At 41.5% G+C, this 23924-nt stretch overlaps 1 protein-coding gene across 2 annotated transcripts in view; it reads left to right on the forward strand.

The window, feature by feature from the left end:
- The first annotated feature begins 146 nt into the window (after nt 1-146).
- Nucleotides 147-23924, forward strand: part of tmem163a (transmembrane protein 163a) — a 57656-nt gene continuing 33878 nt past the window's right edge. Inside the window, exons 1-3 of one of the 2 annotated variants that reach the window (XM_030112267.1) lie at nt 147-316; nt 350-446; nt 7446-7565. In XM_030112267.1, the coding sequence (XP_029968127.1) occupies nt 203-316; nt 350-446; nt 7446-7565 (331 nt within the window). In that variant the 5' untranslated portion in view covers nt 147-202. Of the gene's footprint in view, nt 447-7445; nt 7566-23924 lie in introns of both variants that reach the window. The other variant, XM_030112266.1, reaches the window with a different exon arrangement.

The following is a 23924-nucleotide window of genomic DNA, read 5'->3' on the forward strand; positions in this document are numbered from 1 at the left end:
TCTCTCTCTCCCTCATCTCCTCTCTTCGCCATATCTCGCGCTCCCCCCCTCCTCCGGTGGCAGACTGGACGGACCCGCTGGATGGCTGCTGCACTGAGCGAGCCGGAGTGAAGCTCTCCCTCCTCCACCCCTCCTCCTCCTCCTCCTCCTCTTCCTCGCATCCTTCTCTCACTCTTGAAGACAAAAACAACCGCAGGAAACAATGACGGACCAGGTGAGCCAGGAGTCCTACACCGTCCCGGAGCCCACCGTGGTGGATCCGTGCCCGGCCGGGGTGGGGAACGGCCAGTGCGCCCCGGATGGCTTCAGCAACCACAGCCTCCACCTCCAGCAGCAGCAGCAGCAGCCGCAGCAGCAGCCGCAGCAGCCGGACAAGACCCCCACCGAGCCCGAGAGCTTCACGGTGGGCCAGGAGATGAAGATCACAGACAGTGTGGAGGGAGAAGGTAACTTCATGTTTTCTTTAAAAAAAAAAAAAAAAAAAAGTTCCGGATGAGAAACTGGGTGGTTATTTTTAGTCTGGTCTGGTTTAAATAATGAATGAGATTCATCTCATACATCAGCAGACTTGACTGTACTGCAAGTTGAAGTAGTTTTTTTTTTTTTTTGTGTGTGTGCGTTCCTTGATTCGTTATTGCGATTCCATTTGCTGAGAACATGCAAACAGAGACACACAGCCAGCTTTAAGTCTGGCTTCTGATGCTGGTCACATGTCCAACGTAATCTTAAGTGTGTATTTGCCTCTGCTTAAGCACTTTTGTGTGATTTTTTTTCCAACTATTATAATCCCTGTTAGTGTCTAATGTGCATAAAAAGTCAAAGAAAACATTCCAGGGAGGATGAAAATAGTTACAAATCCCAATCCGTCCTCTGAGTTATTTGGCATTCAGTTCAGGTTTATTGAATTTTCTAGTGTGTTTGACTTGATCATATTATAAGGGATCATTTGAGCAGTGTTTGTCCACATAGCCTGCTAATGAGACCGAGTGATGACTGAAAATTTAAATGGTTATTGAATTTGGAAATCCAATTGCTACAGTCATTATTTTTTGATTATTTTTAAGTGGAATTATCATGTCTGCTTCATGCCTGGCCAACAAAGGCATGCTACAAGATAGATAATGTGTAACTTTTTGAAGGTTCTTTGATTTTTCTAAATAACTTCAGGTTCTGCTAATTGGCAGATTTCCAAATTCACTATTAATTATATTTTTTTTCAAATGTCAACTTTTCCTTAAAACAAACCAACAAAAACAACACCCAAAAAATCCTTCAGCAGTGTATTCTCAAACCAATAAACCAAAACGCTCTGAGCACAGTTGGTGCAGATACTTTCTCTGAACTGACCTCCAGAACATGAATCCACAAATTTATTGCAGTGGTTAGAATCCAATCATTTCAAACATAAAGATGTTTTTTCACCCTTGGTAATTTAGTTGGATTTTAGACAAAAATGAGAAATGTTGTTCAACTAGAGGCCTCTTATTATTTAGGTTACAAACTTTCAATTCGGACATGATTAGAAAGAAGTTTAAGTTTAAAATGATAAAGAAATATGAGTCTCCTGTGTTGAAGGCCATTGGTTTTATCACACCATCCGCCTTATCCGCTTCCCTACACATAATTAGGTAGTGATACTTCCTCTCCTCTTTCTCTTTGACTGGAACTTAGTTCATAATCAGAACACAAACCATGAAGGAGGCCACAGTAAAGCAGAACTCTTAATTAACTCCCTTTGCACAAACAGCCCGGAGTTCTAAACTGGCACCATGTATCGTGATCATTGGTGTTGGTTCGCTCCTAATATCACCATGAGGTGATGTAAGTTCAGCCTGCGACTTGCAAAGATATAGCTGCGAGAGAAGGCTTTAAGTTTAATTATAGAAATAAATGCACGGCAAAAGCAAGTCTTTATGCAAACACAAGCAAACATCATCCTCACACATTTCAGGACGTTGTATTTTTCACATTCGCAGCCTTTATACATCCTTCCCCCGCTTTTCTCATCTGTGTCCCTACTGAAAATGTTTTGAAACAGAAGTGATGAACACACTTTACAGGAGCTGGCTCTCTCATCATTTATAAAGGTAATTAATTCACCTCGATCAGGTCTCATGTCTGACCGCGCTGCGCTGCAGGCGGACTACATTCACTCCTGTTTGTTGTCAAGCTTGTGTGTTGGCCAATGGGAAATGTCCAATCATTCTTTTGATCTGTGAGCCTGATGTTCATTATTTTTGGAAAAGATAGGTGTGATAGAGACATACACACACACACACACGCACCCACACGTGCTAACACAAGCCTCCGTGTGAGTCACGGAGACGCGCAGGGGGAGATGTTGAGCACATGCCTTCTGTCTGATCCCTCAGCCAAGGATCATGTGAGCAAAGTGATTTGCCTCGCTGTCTCACTTCCCCTCTCTGACACACACATGCGCACGGGTGCGCGCGCACACACACACACACACAGGCATGCTTTCCTAGTTCAGCTCTGAACAGAGGTCTTTTCATGAGTTTCTTCAAGCAGGAAAGTTACGCCCAATACACTATAATTTGTCTATTATCTTTTCAGAAACATCTATTATGCACTATAATCCATACCACAAATATAATGTTGGCAAGGCCGTCTTTAAAAATATAATTAAAGTTTCATTTGCTATTGCAGAATCCCCTGTTTGAATCTTTCTGTGTTGGGTTTGCATGTTCTCCCTGTGCCTGTGTGAATGTCCTCTAGGGACTGCAGTTATCTCCCACAGTCCAAAAATGTGTGTTTGAGGTTACTTTGTGACTGTATAGTTTCTGAGTGTGTGTGTGTGTGTGTAGCTGTCTCTCTCTGTGTCGCCTGTGTAGTACTCTTATTTGTCTGTTACTTTAAGGCAGGATATTTGTTGGAAAATTCTGCTCACCTCAGTTTGACCCAAGTGGCCCAGCCATATGTTGTGGAAACGACTGATCACTCTGCCTTCTTCTAATAGCATCATTGCATCATGCACAGTTTCAGGACGTAGCATCTATTTATAGCTCTTGCTGAGGGTGTCTTCTTAAAATATCACATAATATGAATTATTGGTATTATCTAAGATAACATTTCTTGCTTATTACAACTGCAGATTTTGTGTTGACCTTGCATGTATTCGAAGTAACATCATCAATGTTTTTCAGTGGCGATCATAACTTGTGATTGTCAGTGTAAAATTGCAGGTGTAAATATCAGCCCGTGTGATCGTCACCAGTTAGTGAAAAACCATTTTTTCCAAGAAAGCTGTAGAAACACGTTAATTTGCTGTGAAGTTCCATCATCATGACTCAGGATTCTCTCGAGGACGTCAAACTTTCCGAGAACAAAGGGAAATCGGAGCGTGAGGGCATAACACTGACTTCCATTCATTTTCTGCAGCTTTATTCAATCCTGACCTCAACCTTTTTAACCTTTAACGAAGCCTCAAGTTTTGAAATCCAGGTCAGGTCTTCTCACCCCCCCGAGGGGAGGCAGACCTTCACATGCAAGTAAAGACATTTGTTTCTCCTCAATGTGAGAGCAGGGATACAGAGACATGTACTGTAGCTCTGATCAGGCCTTGCAGATGATTTTCTCACAGCTCTTTTTAAACACATGCCATGCAAACTCTTTCTTCAAGGATAAAGTACATGACATGGAAATAATCAGGATATGAATTGATTTTTCCTGTTCATATCAAATTATTAGCATGCTTCTTTTGAAAGAGTATAGCTAGTTATCTATAGAAAAATGTTAAAAAACATGAAATACTGATGATCAATTCCTTATAAAGCATATGTATGTCTTTATGCTTTCACAGATATTAAAACAAACAAAAAAAAATGGTTCCAAAGAGTTAAATCAAACTAAATTCAAACAGGGATTTCTTTGGATTAGATGGCTGTATTCACTGATGGGAAACTGGTTAAGGATGAAATCCACGTAGCAGCTCTGAATCTCTCCGGACGCTGCGCCTGCACTGTCTCCTGCCGTCTGCTCCCCCTCCAGACCACAACAGAGAGAGCTGGCAGCAACAAGGGCGGCGTGCCGGCTGAGCCGCTCACAGCAACCCTGGGAGAACATCTCAATAGGAAAAGTCACATAAAGGTGACAAACTTTTGTGGTGGGCATTTTCTTAGAATGTTTGAATAGATAGATAAATGTATATAATATATATGCATTCAGTTGACACAAGATGAAATCCTGGTTTTGAAAAGAGGCCCATGGGTGCCGCAGACAGTCATTGATTCAGATATGAATGTGCATAAACACTGCAAAATGCAAAATCGATCGGGGAGAATTATGACTTTTCATCATTCAGATGAGAACCTCACTGACATCAATGATTCTGAGAGACACAGACAGAAAAAAATTACTTTTGTGGTACCTCAAAGAGGAAATGAAACTCTGCTGGAAAGGTTTTTGCTTCTTGAAACAAACATGATATTGTGACGATCGAGATTGGAGAAAAAAAGTTAAATATGGTATTCATCCACCCATCCATCATCCATCCATCCCAGCAGGTTCCGGTTTCAGCATAATTTAGCTTTTAATTTATCTCTGCCAGAAGTAGGAACACATCCAGTCCTCACTTCTGTTTTCTTAAGAGCTGATTGGCGCCTTTCTACTCGATGAATCATGTGGTTTCATCGTTTCCCTTTTTTCAGGAGTAAGGTCCTCTCTAGTGACTGACACGCTGCTTCCACTCTGTGGTTGTGCAGCTTTCTTTCGGGGAAAGTCTAAGCTTAAAGGTTATGTCATCTTGTTTTTGCACATGCTTTCTAGCTTTAGTGAACTTTCAAACATGAGCTAGGAGCTTTAGTGATCTTGTGACGAGTTCGTCAACATAAGGAGTCAGAATAAATAATTTTGAATTTAAAGTTTATTATGGTGCCGGCCCACTCAAGGTGAAATTGGGCCCCTAAAATAAAATGTGTTGACACTACTGGTCTAAGATCAGCCTGTATGCTTATGTATTGATGAAATAATTTGCATCAGTAGTATTCAGTAGTCTAACGTTAGTAAAAGAATAGAGTTAAATGAGTTTCTTCAGTTTTCCTGAACAGTCAGTTTATTTATGTTTTATTTATGTATTATTTACGTCAGCAGATGTAAACCTCGAGTTTCATGTCGCATTGCCAAGACGGTACTATGCGTAATGGAAAACGACCGGGGTTGAGGCCAAAGCGAACCGTGCGGAGTCGGGCCAGTCCGGGACTGGAGGAGAAGAAATAAAGACACATTCTGTATTTAATGACAGTGACGCATCTCACAGGCATCTGGACCATGTTTGTGAAGCGTTTTCTCTTTCTGCAAAAGCAGTCAGTCGCTGCAGTATTTCAGAAGAGTGTTGTTTTCATATTTTGATTGACTTGGAATTCATAGTTACCAAAAAGAAATCAACTCATTCATTTGAAATGAGTCTGTGTTCAGAGAGGATAGCACCATGTTTGGCTTTAAGTTGGATTCATGAATTTTACCTCGAACAATGTGCATCAGAAGTGTGCCTCAACTCTTAAAACAATTTAGAGTGCAGGAACCTACATCTTCTTCATGAAATCTCAAGCGTCCAGTACGGACCTTTGGCCTGATCCCTTACCAAGATACTTCAAGATTCACCACTTCTTTGCATCGCGACATGTGGAGACTGGATCTTCTTTGTCATTTTAGCAATCCTTCTCTTCATAAATTGCTGAACAGTTTTTGGAGATTGGGGAAACTTATGACCTTTTATACTCAAACAAATGACTGGTTAAACAATGAACATTTAAAAGCATCACATTTAGTGGAAGACCTTTATTGCTTCTGGTTTTTAAGTGTTAAACAAGATGAAGATTTTATGGTGACTTACGAATAATGACTGCTGAAAAATCTTCCAAGCGTTTGGCTCCGGAGGTGTAGAAGTCAAAGGAGTCTTGTTTTTCCCTTCATTAGGTCCCCTTATCTTCTTGTCTTTTGCGCCGACTGTGACAGTCCCCGGGACAAATTGCTGGATAGGATGACAGCCAACAGCATTAAAATCTCGTTTGAACGTAAAAGTTCAGTCTAATAAATAATGCATGAATCTGCAGAGCCAGACTCATGTTTCATGACAGTGGAAGCGCTTTAGGCAGCTCAGAATCAGGACTGTTTAGTCTGTGACTGCAGGCGAACGCTTCCCGCACAGTATCAGGCCAGCCATCAGCAAACACATGCAAAATGCTCCACAGAGAGTTCACCTGCTTCAACACCAGCCCTCTTTGCTCGATATTCACTGCAGTTTTTCTAGTTGTTTGAAGAATTTTTATCATCAGACATTGAAACTGAATTATCTAAAGAATCCTTCTCTTGAATAGTGTTGACTTATATTTCAAATCCAACTTTAACACTTTAAAAAAGAGCCTGGTTTGATTCTGCTCTTGGACATTTCTGTGTGGGGTTTACATGATCTCCCTGTGCATGTGTCAGGCTTATGATGAAAAGTGTCTCTCTCTCTGTTCGTATTGTCCGAGCCTCCCTATTGCATTTACTTCCTCTGTAGTCTTGACACTGTTTTCCTCTGTGAAGTTCTCTTGGAGTTCATTCAAACCAGTGTGAGTAAGTGGACACAGTAAAACTTCTGAAGCCTTCCCTATGCTCTGCTTCACCTTTGACCTATGATATTGAACATAACAAGGATTCCCAGGCATGGCACTTGTTTTTTTTTTTCTTTTTCTTTCAGTAAGTACAAATCCACAGCAGCCCCCATGCTCTTTCATAAGGTGATGAGGATTATATAACAGGAGGAATGTATGGGGTGTAGGAGATGGTAATTAATGTTCAAAACGGTAACCACCGCCTGTTAATTAGTCTCCTGGGTCAGTCATAGCAGTTCATTATATCTGGTTCAGCATTAGCCATGCTGCTCAGCTGGTTTGTGGACCTTTATATAGAGTCTCATGCTTTTGTGGAGAAATTTTGGAAAAGAACTGAAGTTTGATTAGAATGGAAAAGTAGGACACACAGGCTTGGGTTTATCCACTTCCAAATGCAAATGTGATGAGCATTTTTCTCTTTTAGGATTTATTTTTGGTCACAATGCTTTCAACGTTTCACTTTAGTCACTAATAGCCACATCAGGTCGATGAACAATAATGAGCGCTTAGTCGTTAAACTCAGGAACAAAATAAGCTTCAACTTTGTAAAGTTGACCCAAAATCCTCAAACTCATTACTTCATATCAGATGCTGAATTCAAACAACAGTCCGTGTTCCTCAAGAAAATCCGGAGCTGCTCAGATGCAATCAAAACAATTTGTACATTTAATGTTTTTCTCACTGATTATTTCAAGTTAAGCGGAGCAAAGTCTCTATAGTCTGCTAACATCACTTCTGGCTCTCTGATGTGACCAGTCGTTAAAATACTGCATCGAAACCTTCAAGAGGAGAGACGGCGTTGAAGTAATCCCACTTTGTGTCTGACTGCAGGTCTCCTGGAGAGCAGCATGCGTCTGAAGCCCCACGAGGCTCAGAGCTACAGGAAGAAGACTCTCTGGGTCTGTTGGATTTCCATCGTGGTCACACTCATCCTGGCGGTGGCAGCTTTCAGTAAGTATCCAAAACCTGAACGCTGAGGCAGAAAACATCCACATATGACCAGATGATGTCAGGTAAACAGATCTATCCTAGTTTTAATGAGGTTAAATGAGGCTGGAATGAGGTTTTAGTCATCACTTTAACTTTAAACATTCCTCTTGTACCACAAAATCATTACCGCGAGTTGATGTACTATATAGACCATACTTTATTTTCTGAGGGAACAGCTGAGCAGTCAGCTTTTGGAGCAGGGACAGCATCACCCTTGTTAGCAAAGTGCACCCTTCTTGTTAACCTGTCATCCACCTCATCATCTCTCCGCTGCAGAGGAAATACAGGGACAGATGGCTTGTGCTGTCTGTCTATTCCGCACAAGTTGATCCTTTTTTTTTTTTTTTTTTTTTTTTTTTTATAAAGGTTTGGGGACTTTTCTTATCCGCTTTTTTTTCTAGGTTGTAGTTTCTTCTAGTTCACACTGTAAAAAGAGCAGCGTATCACAGGGATAAGACAAAGAGAACGTCAGTCTAGACGCTTTTGGATTGTTGGAGTATCTGTAGAAAACCCAGGCTAAGAGGCAACATGAAAATTCAGATAATTCAGAATGACTTGGAGCACAAAATCAAAACCAAACGTTACTGTTTTGAGACAAGAACAGTAACAGTAACTCCTCTGAACCTCAGAATAAAATGAATCTTAAAGACTACAAATGAATTCAAACTGTGTATTTACTCTTACATGACACACTACTTCACTGACATCTGTAATTATGAAAGTGTGTTATAGTGCCACACTATTCTGGAATGAATTTGTCAAGAATTTTGTTTTTTTAATGTAGCTTCAAGGTATAGTTTCTGAGCTTGTGTCTGATTGAGTCTGATGACTATGACCTTCTTTACTGAACGCCGTCTTACTATTCCAAAAACATGCTGTGGTTGCACTTGGCGGCTGCTTGGTGAGATCCTTCGTGCTCCTCATGCTTCTCCTCAGTGATCCTGTGGCCTGATCACAGGAGACTCAGACGGTTTCAACACTCCAGTGGCGGCCTTATGATACGTAGCGTGACTGTCTGTTACTGTACAGCGGAGCATTGAGTGCAGGAGGGGACACCGCTTCGTCATCCTGAATGACCATCAGGTTCAAGTCACGTTGTGCCCTCGTCTGTTTTGACTGCTGTCATGTCTGAAGTGCTGATGAGGCGCGACGCACTTCTGAAGCAACACCGCGAGGACTGAAGCATGAAGACTTCTGTAGACAGGAACCTCAGTTACAGTGCTTAAAGCTGCACTGAAATGACCAAACACTGGAATAGAGTGCAAATAGGAACAAATAATTCAGGTTACAGTGTTTATTTAAGCTAATATTTAGACTAAAATGAAAAATTAAGTGTGTAATCCTTTGTCTTTTAGAATTTTCTTTACATAAGGTGGAAACTGAATGCAATTGCTTCTTAAACAGAAGAGACTTAAACAGAAGGAACACGTCGACCTACAAAGGAGACAGAAAGCAGTCATGAGAGGACGAGTGTCGCATGAAGAGCTTTAGTCTTCAGCTGCCATCAGGCGTTTGAAAAGTTGAATGAGAGCGAGGAGCTGGACCATGGAAAGAGTGAGAGCGCAGCTCTGAGAGGTAGTCAGAGAGGGGGCTGGAGTCCTGGCAGGCAGCAGCAGGGATTTAGTGGTTTTGATGGCTCAACTTTAAAGAGCACAGGCAGATCGTTTCCTCGTCCTTGTGCCCCAGTTTGCCTCTTTCCCTCTCGCTACTTTTGGTCTTTTATCTTGCACTTCTTGCCAGATTGTTGCTTCATTCTGTGCTTTCTTTACCTCCTTTTTCCGCTGGGGAGACCATGGCTCAGTTGGTAGAGCGGGTTTTCTCTCAATCGGAAGGTTTCAGGTTCATCTGTCCATATGCTGAAGTGTCCTTGAGCAAGACACTAAACTCCGGATTGCTCCCGATGGATGGTTAGAATGCCTTGTGTGACAGCCGCCTCCGCTGGTGTGTGAATGGGTGAACGTGACTAACATTGCAAATTACCTTGGGGCTGCTAAACAAATGGAAAGAGCATGATATAGTGACCTCCATTGACCATTTATGACACTTTTCCATCTTTAAGTTTTTTCTTTAAAGGACACTTTGACTCTATCAAGCTCTCTGGTTTTATTTATTTTTTTCTGAAGTGGGCATGTTTTAATAATAGAGGGTGAAAGTGAAAGTCCTCTTTGTCTATTCATGTATTTTTCATCTTGTTTCTGCCAACCTTTTAAGCTTCAGCTCTTTCTTACTTCCCATTTCTCGCTCTCCATCTCCCTTACCCCCCCCTCCCTCTCAGGAAATCTGTAAAGATCCCCTTGCCTTCTGTGACCTTTAGCAGTATATTAACATTTAGAAGTGATCTGGGGGGGTCACACCATTCCTCGTGCGCTCCACTTTCATTGTATCGGCCCCTCGGTGTCTCACTTCGTGCTTTCAACCTTTACCGGAGAAGCTTTCTTTTGTTACGATTCACCTGCATAAACGACACCAGTCTCTGAGCTTCAGCGGACATATCGGGCTGGGAAAGTGAGCAGAGGTCACGCTTCAGGAGGAGGGAGGGGGTTTGTTATCCAGCCATGCTGCTAGCTTTAAGTTTGTCCAGAGGGATAATTAACGAAAGGATGTAACAAAGAAGGAGGGACGTCGCTGCACTTTGATGTGCTGGTCACTAAAGCGTGAAGAGAAAGTTTCGTTTTTTTAATTGATAAAATAATTAGAAGCGTTGTTCTAAAAGGAAATATTAATGACTCGAAGGAAGCAGGGGACACAGCCTTTTTTTAAATTCACTGCTTTGCATTAATTCAATAAAAGTAATACTGCTGCAGATACTATCCTACATTGTGATTTATGTTGATTTATTCAAATAGTAGGACTAAATATTAGTCTTTAGAAAATGTTACCACCGGTGCACTGCAACCTGGCTCTTTATTGCATGTGTCAGCACTGCATTATTCAAGGATTTATGCAGTATATCACCTGAGAAAGGGACTAGTTGAAAATGACTAAGGTTAAACCTGCATTAATTCATATGAGGAAATATTGTGGTCTGTTGTGGACTATCGTTAATCTTGAGGAGATATTGTATAATTTATGGGCTTTTTTAAGGTTTAAGCTCAATTGCATGATTGTATTGAAGGGTGGCATGATGGTGAAGTGGTTAGCACGGTTACCGAACAGGTGAATTGTGTTTTGCACTCTCACCCCTTATTCGATTCCACCTTTGGTACAGTTTTGATGTGTATGGCTGCATTTCCCCAGGGCGGCTCTTCATCTTCTTCTTCCTGTCCAGAGATATCTTTTAGCTTATTTAAGGATTCCAAATGGCTCTTCAGTGGAAAAGTGTGATTCTCTCTTGTTGTGTTGTAGGCCTGTGATAGTCTGTGACCTGCCCAGAGTGACCCTTGGTTTTTACCCATTTCCACTGGAATTGGCTCCAATTCGATAGATGGACGGATCGATGGGAGACTTTCAACGCCCAACTTCTTTATAATTCATTTTTATTGTTCTTGTTGTCCTGAAAAAGCCCCGGAGGCAACGTGACAACATCACATGGCTTTGAATGTTTTCCTTCCTTATGTTTTTTTCTGATGTCTCAACTGTTGTCAAGAGTGCAGGTGCGGCTGCCGACGAGAGGCGCAAAACAGAAACCCAGCCTGGAAACAGACGCAATATCTGTGTTCTCATTTGAGCTTGTTTACTCTGCACTCTCAGTCTGTGCTGACTTTTGTAAAGAGCTGTTCAATATCTCTCATGGCTTTTTTTTTTTTCATTCTTCCAGTGTTTGTTATTAGAAATCACCCCCGCCCCCCTCCTCCGCCCCCAAGGTATGTAGGTGATAGGTATAGGGGGATTTCTGCCTTGTGTTTATGCGATGTGTTTTGAATTGTGCTTGCAAAGCAGCCAGCGGAAAGAAGCTATTCTATATTCGGAGCGCTCCGCAGTCTGCTCACCAACAGGAGCGATTTTCAGATTGCCTTACAGGACTTCCAGGAGCAGGCTACAGGCCCGTACACTAATAGGCTGCCACATGATCAATCAGCGTTGTTGCCAACAACCATTTAATGTTGGAGCGAGGAGGAGATTGTGGAGGGAGGGAGGGAGGGGAGGCAGAGTGGGAATGAGGCTGAAATGAGAGAAGGACAGAAATGGAAAGGAGAGGTAGAAAGCGATGGAGGAAAATGAAAGGAGGAAGCTAAGAAACCAGAATTCTAGTGGTGCCAGAAAGGAAACAAGAAAACCATAAAAGAGGAAGCAAGTCATGGAAATGAAAATGTTTTGGATCAAGATGCAGAAAGAAAGTTTTAAGGAGATGGGAGAATGACAAAAACTTGGCTCCAGCACATTTATTTTTCTCCCGATCCTCTGTCTATTTTTCTCTCTTCCTCTGTTTCCTGTTTGCTCTGTCGTTCTTTCTGGCTCTGCAGCAGAGCTGTAATTACTCAAATTTAACCCAGATACATAAAGTAAAAGCCCAACACGGTTATAAATAAACCATCTCTTCATGGGTGTCCATGTGTGCCACGGCTTTGGAGCTGAAGACCGGAGCATCTAAAACACAGTGAAGCACAAAGTGACTTCATGACCTCTGCCGTTCAATCAAATCACCTTTTACATATGGTGAGAAGAGCACAGGGGCCACATGGGTGTAGTGGCTTGAGCTGTTGTCTCACTTTGAGAAAGCCCCTATTTGATCGATTCTGGGCAGTTCTGTGTGGAGTTTGCATGTTCTCCACACTGAAAATAACTGAAGAGCCTTTTCCAATAGACCAAAGACAAGTTTTATAGTGTGTGACTTTCTCTTTGCGTGGTCCCTGGATGGAGACAAGCATGATTAAGGCCCCCTTATGTGCAGTTTTAAATGCATTGTGTGTTGACACGGCTACATTTTGAAAGTTATGTCCGTTGACACAGACACCACAGAAACGTTGAAAATGACCTTGTTTCCATGTTGGACCATGCGTTGGTGCTGTTGGTTGTTTGTGTAATGAAACCACACAGGTGTGAAGAGAACAGCCTGGCAGGCGAGTGAGGATGTACCTGCACATGGGTGATCGCCATTCTCCTGTTCTTTCATGTATTATACTGCAACAAGTATTCACAAACTCACCTGTAAATATGATGAAGAAGAAGACCAGCTAGCAGTCAAACAGATCTGAACAGTCTAGAGTCTCAAAGCTTTTTGAGAGTGTTTGCTCTGCTAAACGCATTTGCCGTGCCAAGAGTTCCTCACACACTGCGTTTTGGTGAATAACACTGCGCACAGAAGAAAATCAGCAGAGCCCTCAAGTTGTCTTCAATCAAAGCATGAAGACTTTCGACCTGTCTGAGCCGCAAACAGCCGACTGACATGGAGTCATGGGAGGCTGACTAAAGCTGTGTAAAGTGGTCAAGAACATGGATGGATGGATGGATGGTGACAGATCCTGTCTTTATCCACGAAACGCGAGGGTCTTTAATGAAGTGTGTTGAAATGACTCGTAAGCTTCGTTTACTATTAGTCTTAGAAACTTTCCACTTTCAGAGTGGAATAATTTGAGTTTCTTACCAATGAAGATTCATTTCCATGCTTAGAAGTTTGATCTTTCCCTCTTGTGAAAACACCAACAGCTCTACATATTCCCTGGATCAGTTACTAGATTGTCACTGGGTGTGTTTGCTTGGTTTTGCCTTGTCTGCTTGTCTTCAGCCTTGTCCTGCCTGTTGAGATTTCCTGCCTTGGCCTTTCTTTGTGATTGGCCGCCTGGTTCAGATCTCATATCAAAGCCTGGATTTGGATTCTACTTTTCCCTGACTTCTATGTTCATTTGGACAAAAAAGTGCAAGCAAAGCTTCTGTTTTCCTCAACTTTCACTTTCTTTGGTCAGACGGCTGAAAGAGTGTTAAAAACACAGTTTTAATCTTGTATCCACCACTCCGTTGCCACATATCTGTAACTTTGTGATTTTTGCCCCCGAAACAGCTATTATTTATGTCTGAGACATAAATAGCAGTGGTCAATATATGAAGGACAGAAATCTCTTCAGCTCCAAAAGATAAATAAAAAAGTTGCCTGTGAGCTGATTTAAAGAACGATGTATCCAGTAGAATTAGTTGAGCTCAAGGCAACAGAAATACTGAACGACCCTATCATCCACGGGTTGTTTATCGACACTTATAATAACGGAATTGTGGCAGCCTAATAAATAAAAAGGTACTCGAGGCACTCCTCGGTCGAGAGTGACCTGAATTATATCTCTGCTCACATGTTGAATACGGAGAGACGACACAATACAAGAATGAGCACGCTTCTCCCTGAGATGGATGTAATTATAGCTACGGCAGGTAACAAAACATCTTTATGCTTCAGCGGCACCTCAAGATGCCGTAACATCTGTCACTCGGATATAGTTGTGTGTGTCACTATCTCATTTATTGGATATGAAAAAAAGCCCAGTGTAGTCATGGCAGTAACAAATGCTTAACAGCAGCAGGCAGAATCTACACAACAGAGATGTTTGCATGCAGTGTCTGTCCGCTATCTGCAGGCCATTCATCATATTTGGACAGTCGTGGATATATTCTCTCTCGCTCGCTCTCTCCTCCCCTCCTTCTCCTGTTCCACTTCTGCCTCTCTCTGTGCTTCACTCCCCAGATCCCCCATCGCCGCCTACTTTCCCTCCCTTTCCTCTTCTTCACCGCTCCCGCTCGCCATGTTCTGTGTAGCTCTCTCTTTTTCCACCTGACACTCAAACCCCACCCTCGCGTCCGCCCACTGCCTATCTCGGGGTTGAAAACACAATTATTTATTCATTTGTTTTACATTCTCACCCAGTTGCTGTCTATTTTTACCGGTAAATGCCCTTGTGCCAGCCGGGCCATGTGACGTCTGGCAATCTTTTTAGTTTGCCTCGCTCGGCTTTTTACGATCACTTATTTTGCAGGTTTGTCTCCTGTCTCTTCACAGTCATTTTGATTTTTAACTGCCCAGATGTGCGTTGTAATTGTAATTACCATCTGGTTTAATAAACAAATTAAACGTAATCTCCCGGCCCAAACGGTCACTGTGTGTCACTGGAATTTCAGCCAAAACCAGCTGCCTTTCTTGCGCCCATCTGTTGGTTTTTTTAAAAAAATAACTCTGTCACTTTCGGATTCCGGTGCTCACATATGACTCGCCAGTGATCCCGGCTTCAAGTCCTGAATTAATTGCTGCAGCCCCATTGTCATGCATAAAGCTCGAGCAGACCTGCTCAACCAGCCGTTTCAATGGAATTTTAATCAAAGTGTGTGAATCTGAAGGAATATCTTCTGAAAACATGAACACTAAATCATTTTTTTTTTTTTCACTTTAGTGGTATTTGCAAATCATTCTACCTTACATATCTTTTTCCATATTGATTTTCAACACAATTAACATTTGACATTTTGGTATCATTCATTATGTTAATATCTATAAATGATGGTATCAGTTCGGGATGGCGCCTGGTCACCTCCTGTCGGAGGTGTACCAAGCACTGACAGCTCGAAGAGGCCTCCGGGTCGACCTGGGACCAGCTGAAGGGGTTATTTCTTTGTTGGCCCCGAGAAAGACTCGAGGCCCCCTCAGAAGAGCTGGAGGAACTTCTGGGATGTCTGAATGTCTTTAAATTTCCATTTGTCAAAGATATAGAAAAATAGCTGGATGGATCATGTTTTAAAGGGTTCATATTAGGAATGACTTACCCTGGACTTAGATGCTCACCTGAGCACAGTGTGCCTTTGCATAAGTCTCTTAAATGTATCTAAATGAGCAGAAATGTAGATTATTTCTTCTCACCACGTTTGTTGCTCAGAGTAGGATAACACTGGATTTGTTTTTGTATAGGTGTTATTTTTACACATGACCCAATTTTGCACACGTTACATCTTTTATATTTTGAGTTCATAACTTGAAGAAATTCAGGCACTGCTGCGATTCCCTTCACATTTAAACCCAGATGTGAAACATCTTTGGGTTTCTATTCACTTGCGAGCAGCTACAACGAAGCCCATCATCAGCTCTATCGGAATTGCTATCATCAGATGACCCACAGAGGGTAATTTGCCCTGAATGCCTGGTTTATAAACACAAATTACAGACATGTAGTGCACAGAGATGGCAGGTCAATTCATGGAAAATTCCTTTCATGCCTCCTGACTAGTTGAGTATTCAGTGAGCGACATTGCCATTCTTCAGCCCGATCAGATTCTTCACTTAAACAATAAGAAACAATGACATTTGGAGACTTGCTCTTTACTTAATCCTGTTAAATTTGACAATCCCACTCTTTGCTCTGTCCATTGATTGTGAGGTAAAGAGCATAATACAGTCTGTTACTGCCCATGATTTGATGGCATGTGCTGAGACTGTATTTACCATTAACTGGCAATTATACGCTGAATAGCAGCTGGTGTGTGTGAGACTCACTGGCCTCAGCAGCACGGAGCATCGCTACATGTAGCGTCTTACGGCTGACAGAATGGGGACGAGGGTACCGAGAGTGGGGTTACCGAGGTGTGAGCTGCTCTGCATAGCGCCCACTGCTAGTGATATGTCTTCACATGAGTTGTGATTACGTAGAGAAGATACATTGGGAAAATTTTAATGTGTGATCTAGAGAAATTTAGAGATGCTCAAACTCTTTTCAGAACTTCCTTTCCCAGTCCAAATCTGTTGCTGTTTGAGGTGTGAAACAGCAACTGACGAGAAGGCCACTTGATTTCAACATAAGCCAGCTCTAATAACACATGAGATGTCCAAAATACAGTCACAGAGTTATCTAAAAATGTTTGACTCTAGAATGATATGTAATTACTAAATGGAAGATGACACAGAGAGAACTCAAATGCAATATTCATCTTTATATCCCTGGATGATAGCCTCAAAAAAAGGTCCAATGACAGGGTTTTACCAATATATTTTTAAAGTTGACGCCTCTCTGTTCATATGTTAAAGGTTTTGTGGAACAGAAATAAGAATGAAAGGGTAAAAGTCACAGTTTGACTGAACTGATCCAATAACTGCACCAGTATGTACGCTCCTAGTTTTATAATCCATGTAAGTGTGTTCGTGCATGCGTGTGTGATAACACACGTGACTTATTTTAGAGGACAAGGCATGAATGTGTGTGGTAGTCACATGATCAAGGGGCAGGTAGGGACACGTCTACCAAGTAACATGCGAGACAGTCTTCGAATATCGGCTGGTAAAACACACAATCCACTGGCAGCTTTGTTTGTTGTTGTTGCATTTTTCATGCAGCTTCAGACTGAAAAAGTTACCAAACAAGCTTCAGCACACAACTGAAGTATTAATGTTGAATGTTGAATGTACTGAGATTGGTAAAAATGTTTTTTTTTTTTGCTTCGCATACAGCTATATTCGCTCAACATACCCCTTCTGTCAGGTGGCAAACTGCCAGACGGAAATGGAAAGCTGAGATCACTGCTGTACTTGTACTCTGTGACCTGCGGCAAACAGATGACTGCTATGACGCTGTTGAAATGTTGGAATGATGAAAATATAATGTACTTTTCCATCACTGTCTGGATTGTGTGAATTGATAGAAGTATCTTTATTGCTGTAGTTTAAAAACAACTTATTATTTGAGGTTAATTCACGTGAATGGGTGGCTTTACTGTTAAGACGTCAGCCTGATTGTTTACATGAGTGAAAATGGTTCTGTCTGCAGCAGCACAGGATGGATGGATGTATTTTTGTTATTTTGAGTATTGCACGTCAGTATTACAACCAGTCATCCTTGTAAGCGGTAACTGAAGCAAAGTACGGTTACACCATGCATTTATTATTGGCACCGCAGCGTCACAATAAACAGATCCCCCGCCTTTCATAAAGCTCCTCTGAAGTGCTGCAGTGAGGCTGTTTTCGGCGCTCTCGGTTTCTCACACCAGATGCTTCAGTCACCCCCTCCTCCCCTTTTCACGCACCAAGAGGCTGAGGACCCATCACGCATACATTCTTACACGTATAGATGTGACATCCTCTCGTGATGCAGTTTAAAGATATAAATACATTTTTAAGCATTTTGATGAATCTCTGAGAATTTGCTGGGAAAAAAAAAACAAAAAAAAAAAAAACGACTAACAGGAAATAAAGGTGGAATCATTCACTAGTTCAGTCCAGCTGCTGAACCACATTTCAAAAGATTTTCCAAATTTAATACATGAAGCTACAGTGTAATCCTAATTATCAGTGAGTAAAACGTCCTCTGGGTGTTTTACTTTATTGTGTCTGCGTCTTTCTGCATGCATCACACAAACAGTGCGCAAGCACTTTTGCTGAGACCCTTGCTCTGTAAGTCATTTATGAAATCTTTATAAGGCTGAGGATAATGCCAGGGTTATAAATCACCGGCTCTCTGCTTCTCCTCCAACTAGAACACCCATTTTTCTCCTTCTCTATCATGCTTGGCCATTTCTCTACATGCATTAGTGGATCCCAGCCAGGCCTGGTCCAGTAATTGCTTTTCGTTTGCTTTCTCATTATTATTATTATTATGTGCTGCCTATATTACAGGGTATGCATTTAAATACTTCAATACTGAGGAAGGATACAAAATCTGGTGTTTATCTTAGCGGTAACGTTTCGACTTGAGGAGTTGTATCTACAGTTATGTATCTAGTAACGACACAGTATTATAGAAACATGCAATCCTGCAGTTTCTGACCACAGTACTGTTTAATAGTGTGTAACATTTGGACGCTATGTAATGTTTTGAATTCCATATAATGTGTATATTGAAGTATAAATAGATATCTGCCGGTCAAAGTGCAAAGCTTTCAAAGCAAGTTAGAAACGGTCCTCTTCTGTGCTGCGCTGCAAACCCTTGATGTTCAGTGGATGCCATGCGGTCATGCATGGTGTGTTAGACAGCTTCAATCATCAGAGGGATCTTGTGATCAAGCTAAATAAGTTATGAACGCCGAAACAGGCACACGTAGAAACACACGTGTAGGTTATGGAACAATCCGCCGAGTCATGTCGCTGGATATATGGAAATTGCATTCACGAGCATCGTTTGTCCAAACTGACATGATTCGGTACAAACCAACTAAAACCAGATACCTTTTTGAAATCAGCAACCTTAATCCAATACTTGGAATCAGAATTCACTGTCGAAGGCCAGTCTGAACTGAATCAGCAAATGAAATCCACTTATGTCTCTCTCCTCCAGGAATATAGCACAAATACTAAAGTAGTTGTACAAAGTGACGTGTCTGTTCCAGTGTAGCTTTGTGGAACAATCAATGCACGTTGTGGCATTTGATTAAACCTTTCAGATTAGTGCTGTGTTGTCACGGTGATTCTGTCCATCACAGCCTCCCTTCCTGCTCAGTGGATTTGTGTTTCGGTTTCACACTGCATTAACTGACAGATCCCCGCTGCAGTGCGTGGCAGGCTGTCAGGTTGGACGTAGTTAATGGAGCAAAGTGGCAGCTCTTCTAATAACTCGGGCCTTCTGCTCAATGGTCCTCTTTACGTTTCATGTGATTTCACAGGGCAGAGAGAACAGCTTGGTGGTTAGAGATGCTTTACAGGAGGAAGTCTGATTGAATGGGCCGGCTCAGTCACTCTCATTTTCATATCTTCTGCTTCTGTCTATCCATTCTTTGTATCAGTACCTCTTTTTCCTGCATCCGGCAGACTAACAATCCATTCTCATGAGTCACAAGCTCTCAGTAAAATAAAATCCACATAAAATCCACATTGGCTCATTTTGAACGTTATTCATGCAGTGTATGACATTTGTGGAGTGTGTTACTGGATTACCTGCGGTGACGGGTTGCACAGGCACTGTGTTGTGTACCGCTGCAGCTTTAGAGAGGAAGTCAGCTGGATATTCTACCTTACTGCAGCAACATGACTCTATTGATCCCCTTCTCAGGAGATATGTGTTTTTTTTTTTTTTTTTTTTAAAAACCTCTCAGCTCTGAAAGGTTTCAGCTCTGGTCCAATACTAAATTAAAGTCCTATGTGACTGAGCTGAGAAAAATATTTGAAGAGAATTGTGACTTGATTGTTCAGCCTCTGTGGTTCTGATATGTGGTATCAGAGTGTTTAAGAGTCAGTCTTTTTTTTTTTGTTTGTTTGTCTCTTTGATGAACCAGTGACCATGATAGCTGGACTGGAGTGAAACCCCGTAATGTATGGGGTCAGAAATTCTAAAATTCCATTTTTTTAGTCTTTAAATAATTCACTTCAATAACTAACAAAATTCCAGTGCCGAGACTTTATACTTAGAGTTTATATGTGCTCTCGTGTTAATGCAAGGCTGAGTGGGCCAGACATGTGAAATAGTGCCATAATAACCTTTGAAGTTTTTCTTTGCTGTGGCACAGAGTATACGTGATGAAAATGTCAATACTTTCGCAAAAACTAACAATTACTGCCAAAAATGACTATAATCTCAGCATAAAGCCAGTTTTAATGATAACTTTTGGTGCAAAAAAACTGTGTAATTTCCCAAATTTCTCCTATAGCTGTTGCTTTAAGCAAGTTTTTACAAAATCACCCTGCACTAATATGAGTTTACCAGCAACAATGCCGCTAAATCTTTCATGACAGCATCATTGATACGTCTGCTCTGGTTTTAGTGTTGTGTCTGCCTCTTTTAAGAAACATTTTCAAATATCAATGTTTTTTTTTGTTTTTTTTTTTTTTTTTTCGAAAAGTTAACAGTTTGCTTGGCGGTTTAGTGGGCCAGATTGGAGCATCTTGTGGGCTGGTTCTGGCTCACGAACCTCAAGTTGACTCTGATTGACTGTCCCAATGAATTCGATTAAAAAAGTTGAAAATCAAAAAATAAACAAAACCAGAACGACGCTAAGAAAAAAAAAATGCAGGGAGTATTTTTAAAAGCACCTTGCTGTTGATGTGTCTATGAACTCTTGGTCGGCATTTTTTCCTAATCAGAACCTATGGAGTGTTTTTATCTATGCGCTTTGCTTGGCTGTCCAAAAAAGCCCTCTCCATCTGCAGCTTAATTATAGGACAGCTTCTGTAGGCAGCCTCACACCATCTTTTATCAGTCAGCAGCTCTTGACTATTTATACCGCTCTCTGATGAGCCGGAGGAGTAAGGTGGTGCAGTGTGTGTGATCTGATGAAAAGCGTCAGAGGAGAATGTCTGAGTGACTGTGGAAAGTGTGAGCAGGATATCTCATGTCCGTCACACAGAGAGGTTGTGAAGTTCCCCCCTCGATCCAGAAGCCGTATTCTTTCACAGCTAAACTGAAACATTACAGCAGAGAAACCAAGCTTATTGCGTGATGTGGTTCTTGTTTGTCTCTGCTGTATGTAAGAATGATAAATAGATCTTGGGATAATTGGTGTGTCTGGGAGCCGTCAATTCCCTCGCTCTCCCCTCCTGGATCTGCGTGCTGCTGCACGTGAAATCAGCCTCATAAAAATCATTCAATATTAAAAAGTCAATTATTCACGCCGCGCCACACAAGTGAGAAGGTGTACACGCTGCAAATGAAATCGAGTTCTCATCGCTAATTAAAGACAAAGAATCTACACTCATTGCAAAAGCTGCTCTGAAACCCAGCATCACAGTTGGATTTTTATTGGAGTTTTTTAAGGGCGAACAAAATACAATATTTTGTTATGTGAAGGTCAAGCATCCTCAGAAATCAACTCTAACACCATGAAAATCCCATGCTTTGTCTCGCGACCTTCTTTGTTTTGCACATTATTGTCTTTTTGATCCATATTTACTGAAAAGTACTCTCAGGGATTTGGGTTGCAAGATATTAAACATGCGATACACAATTAAATGTTGATGTCTTTGTGCTTTGGGATTTGGATACAATTTTAATGAAGCACAATAGTGCCGTTTCTTTTTTTGATCACATATGCATCTACTGTTTAGACGAACGGCATTTCAGAATCAGATCTATTTGTTGACTTTGTTGCTTTTAGTATTTTTCTGTTGTGTGCTTCAGTGCTTTTGGCTTCTGGCCTGTTTCCACCAGTTAAATAGTAATGTTGCAATAATGAAATGAAATACAACCCAGAGCTGGAGGGCAGTATCTGATTGGTCGAGTATAAACAGAGCATCAACGGGTAGCGCATGTAATTATGCAATTTATCACATTTCAGTCTGTTATTTTGCCATAATTGTATTGCACATGTTGATATGACAGATTTTTCCGTTCTTTCATTGGAATTAGACTCCACATTTCAAAAACCATGTTAGCTGCAATTCCTACTGACTGAAAGAAGTATGTGCTGAGATTTGACCCGATGATACAGTAAAACGATTTTATGGTTTTTTTTAATCTTTCATCCATGAAAGTTACTTGAGTTGATCTTCTCGGCACATACATTTTTCCATCTCATGAAAGTATTTTTTTAGACATGCTTTTAAAATGTTACGCGAGGGAATCATCACGGATCAAATGTCGACGTGAAGCATTCAGTCCTCTGAACGAGAACGCTTTGCACATGTATACATGTGTGTGCATGAAATTTCACTGATTTTCAATTGGATCCATAACAAGATACATCAGAGGAGTATTAGTGGAGGGCGGCAGCATGACAAATGATATTAGGTTGAATAGGACCACTTGTAAGGTTCTGCCTCTCTGTGTTTCCTGTGTCAGCAGCAGTCATTACTCACTGTAGGTTTTCAGGAACAGGGAAAAAAAAAAACGCATTAATCTTCACGCCTACATTTCTCGTTCCTCTCGTGAGTTTCTATTAAAAGGGCATTCGTTTAATTCATGATTGATTCAAAACCAAGACTTTACAGTGAAATCATAATCAAACTACAAACATATGTCTTGCTTCATATAATCTGAGTTGAAAGGACCAAGCAGTGCAAACACAGAATAACCCAGTGCATTATTCCACTGTGATTAGTGTTTAGATGGAGGCAGCAATGGGTGGAGGTCTGGGCTTCCTCATTCTGCAGTCTATACCTTGGAAACACATTATAGTTAGGGTGTCCCCGGGGAAAATGGACTGGGATTGTCTAATTTTCCTGATAAACCCTGAATGTTTTATTGGGGCTTCTTCTGTTGAGCTCGTAGGATCAGAGACGCTGATAAGGGGCTTAACAGAGGAATGCAAAAACAAATTGGAAAGTCATTTGTCTTCATTCCACTGGCTAATTTCCAGCTCTTATTTCACTTTTTTTTTTTTTTGCAAATCATTAAGGTGTAATTGGTGGAACCGGTGTAAGCATCTTCCAAATGGACGAGTTATCTTCAAGCTCTGCAGCAGCCTAATACAGACCCGTTCATTTGGATTATGTGCCTGAACAAAAGCGAGATGGCTAAAACTAGCAGTGCGTTAGCACCCCGAGCTTCTGCTGAGCTCCAGATATCTGAATGAATAACGTTGATGTTCAGTTCAGCCGCGTTTCAAACATTCAATAAATGGATGCTGCATTCAAATAAGGTGTTTAGTTGTATCCAAAGGTGTGTTTATCGATCCGAACGCTGCTTCTGAATTACAACATGTTTTCATTGTTCTGTAGTCAACAGAACTGAAGCCTGACCTTCAACGGAATCAATCTGACCTTCAGGTTGACCTTCACAGTTAGCCTTCGGGCTCTATATTTATCTCTAGTTGATAAATAAGACTTGAAAACACAGTTATTCTCTGGGAAATATTGCATTTGTTCTCTTGTTGTGGTGTAATTCAGTACAGTTTCAGCTGGAGGGAAAACAGATGAATGTATTGTGGACAAGCTTCACGCTAAATGCTCATTTCCTGGAGGACCCAAACACAGTTTGCACTGGGCACTTCTGTGAGTTTGTCGATCCCTCCTGTTCTCCAGCTTTGAATCATAGTATCCTCTTTATGAATATTGAAAAGACAGTAACCCGCCACCCACTCGTGCCAGGTTAGTATCAAAACAAACCCTCCTCTGCACAAAATCCAGTCAAAGCAGTTTTGTCTGTCTGGCAAAATACTCCGAGGCTGGATGAAGGCGGAGGAGGAGTGTGGTAGTCAGACAATCAACCAACGTTCATCTAAAGACCGGGTTTTATTTTACATCTGAGCTCCATTGTGAAATAACACCTAATAGACGGTGCCTGTTCAGTCCTGTTTTCTGGGGGAAAATCTTATGGACCCCTCACAGCTTTGCTGCAGTTTAAACCTGGGAGGCTGCAGGTCTTTTCTCTTAGAGCAAATCCCTCCTGCAGGGCGGCACATCAGGTCCAGCACTCACTGACACACACACTTGAAACAGAAGACTAATTTGCACTCAGTTACTCTGGTGGAACTGCCCAAAGAGTTTTAGCTCGTGAGCACCTTAATGTATACAGTATTTCATGCCATGTTCAAGTGTACCTTGTGTCCATTCTGTAA

Source organism: Salarias fasciatus, chromosome 16 (genome assembly GCF_902148845.1).
Source record: "Salarias fasciatus chromosome 16, fSalaFa1.1, whole genome shotgun sequence".
NCBI classification, from domain to species: Eukaryota; Metazoa; Chordata; class Actinopteri; order Blenniiformes; family Blenniidae; genus Salarias; species Salarias fasciatus.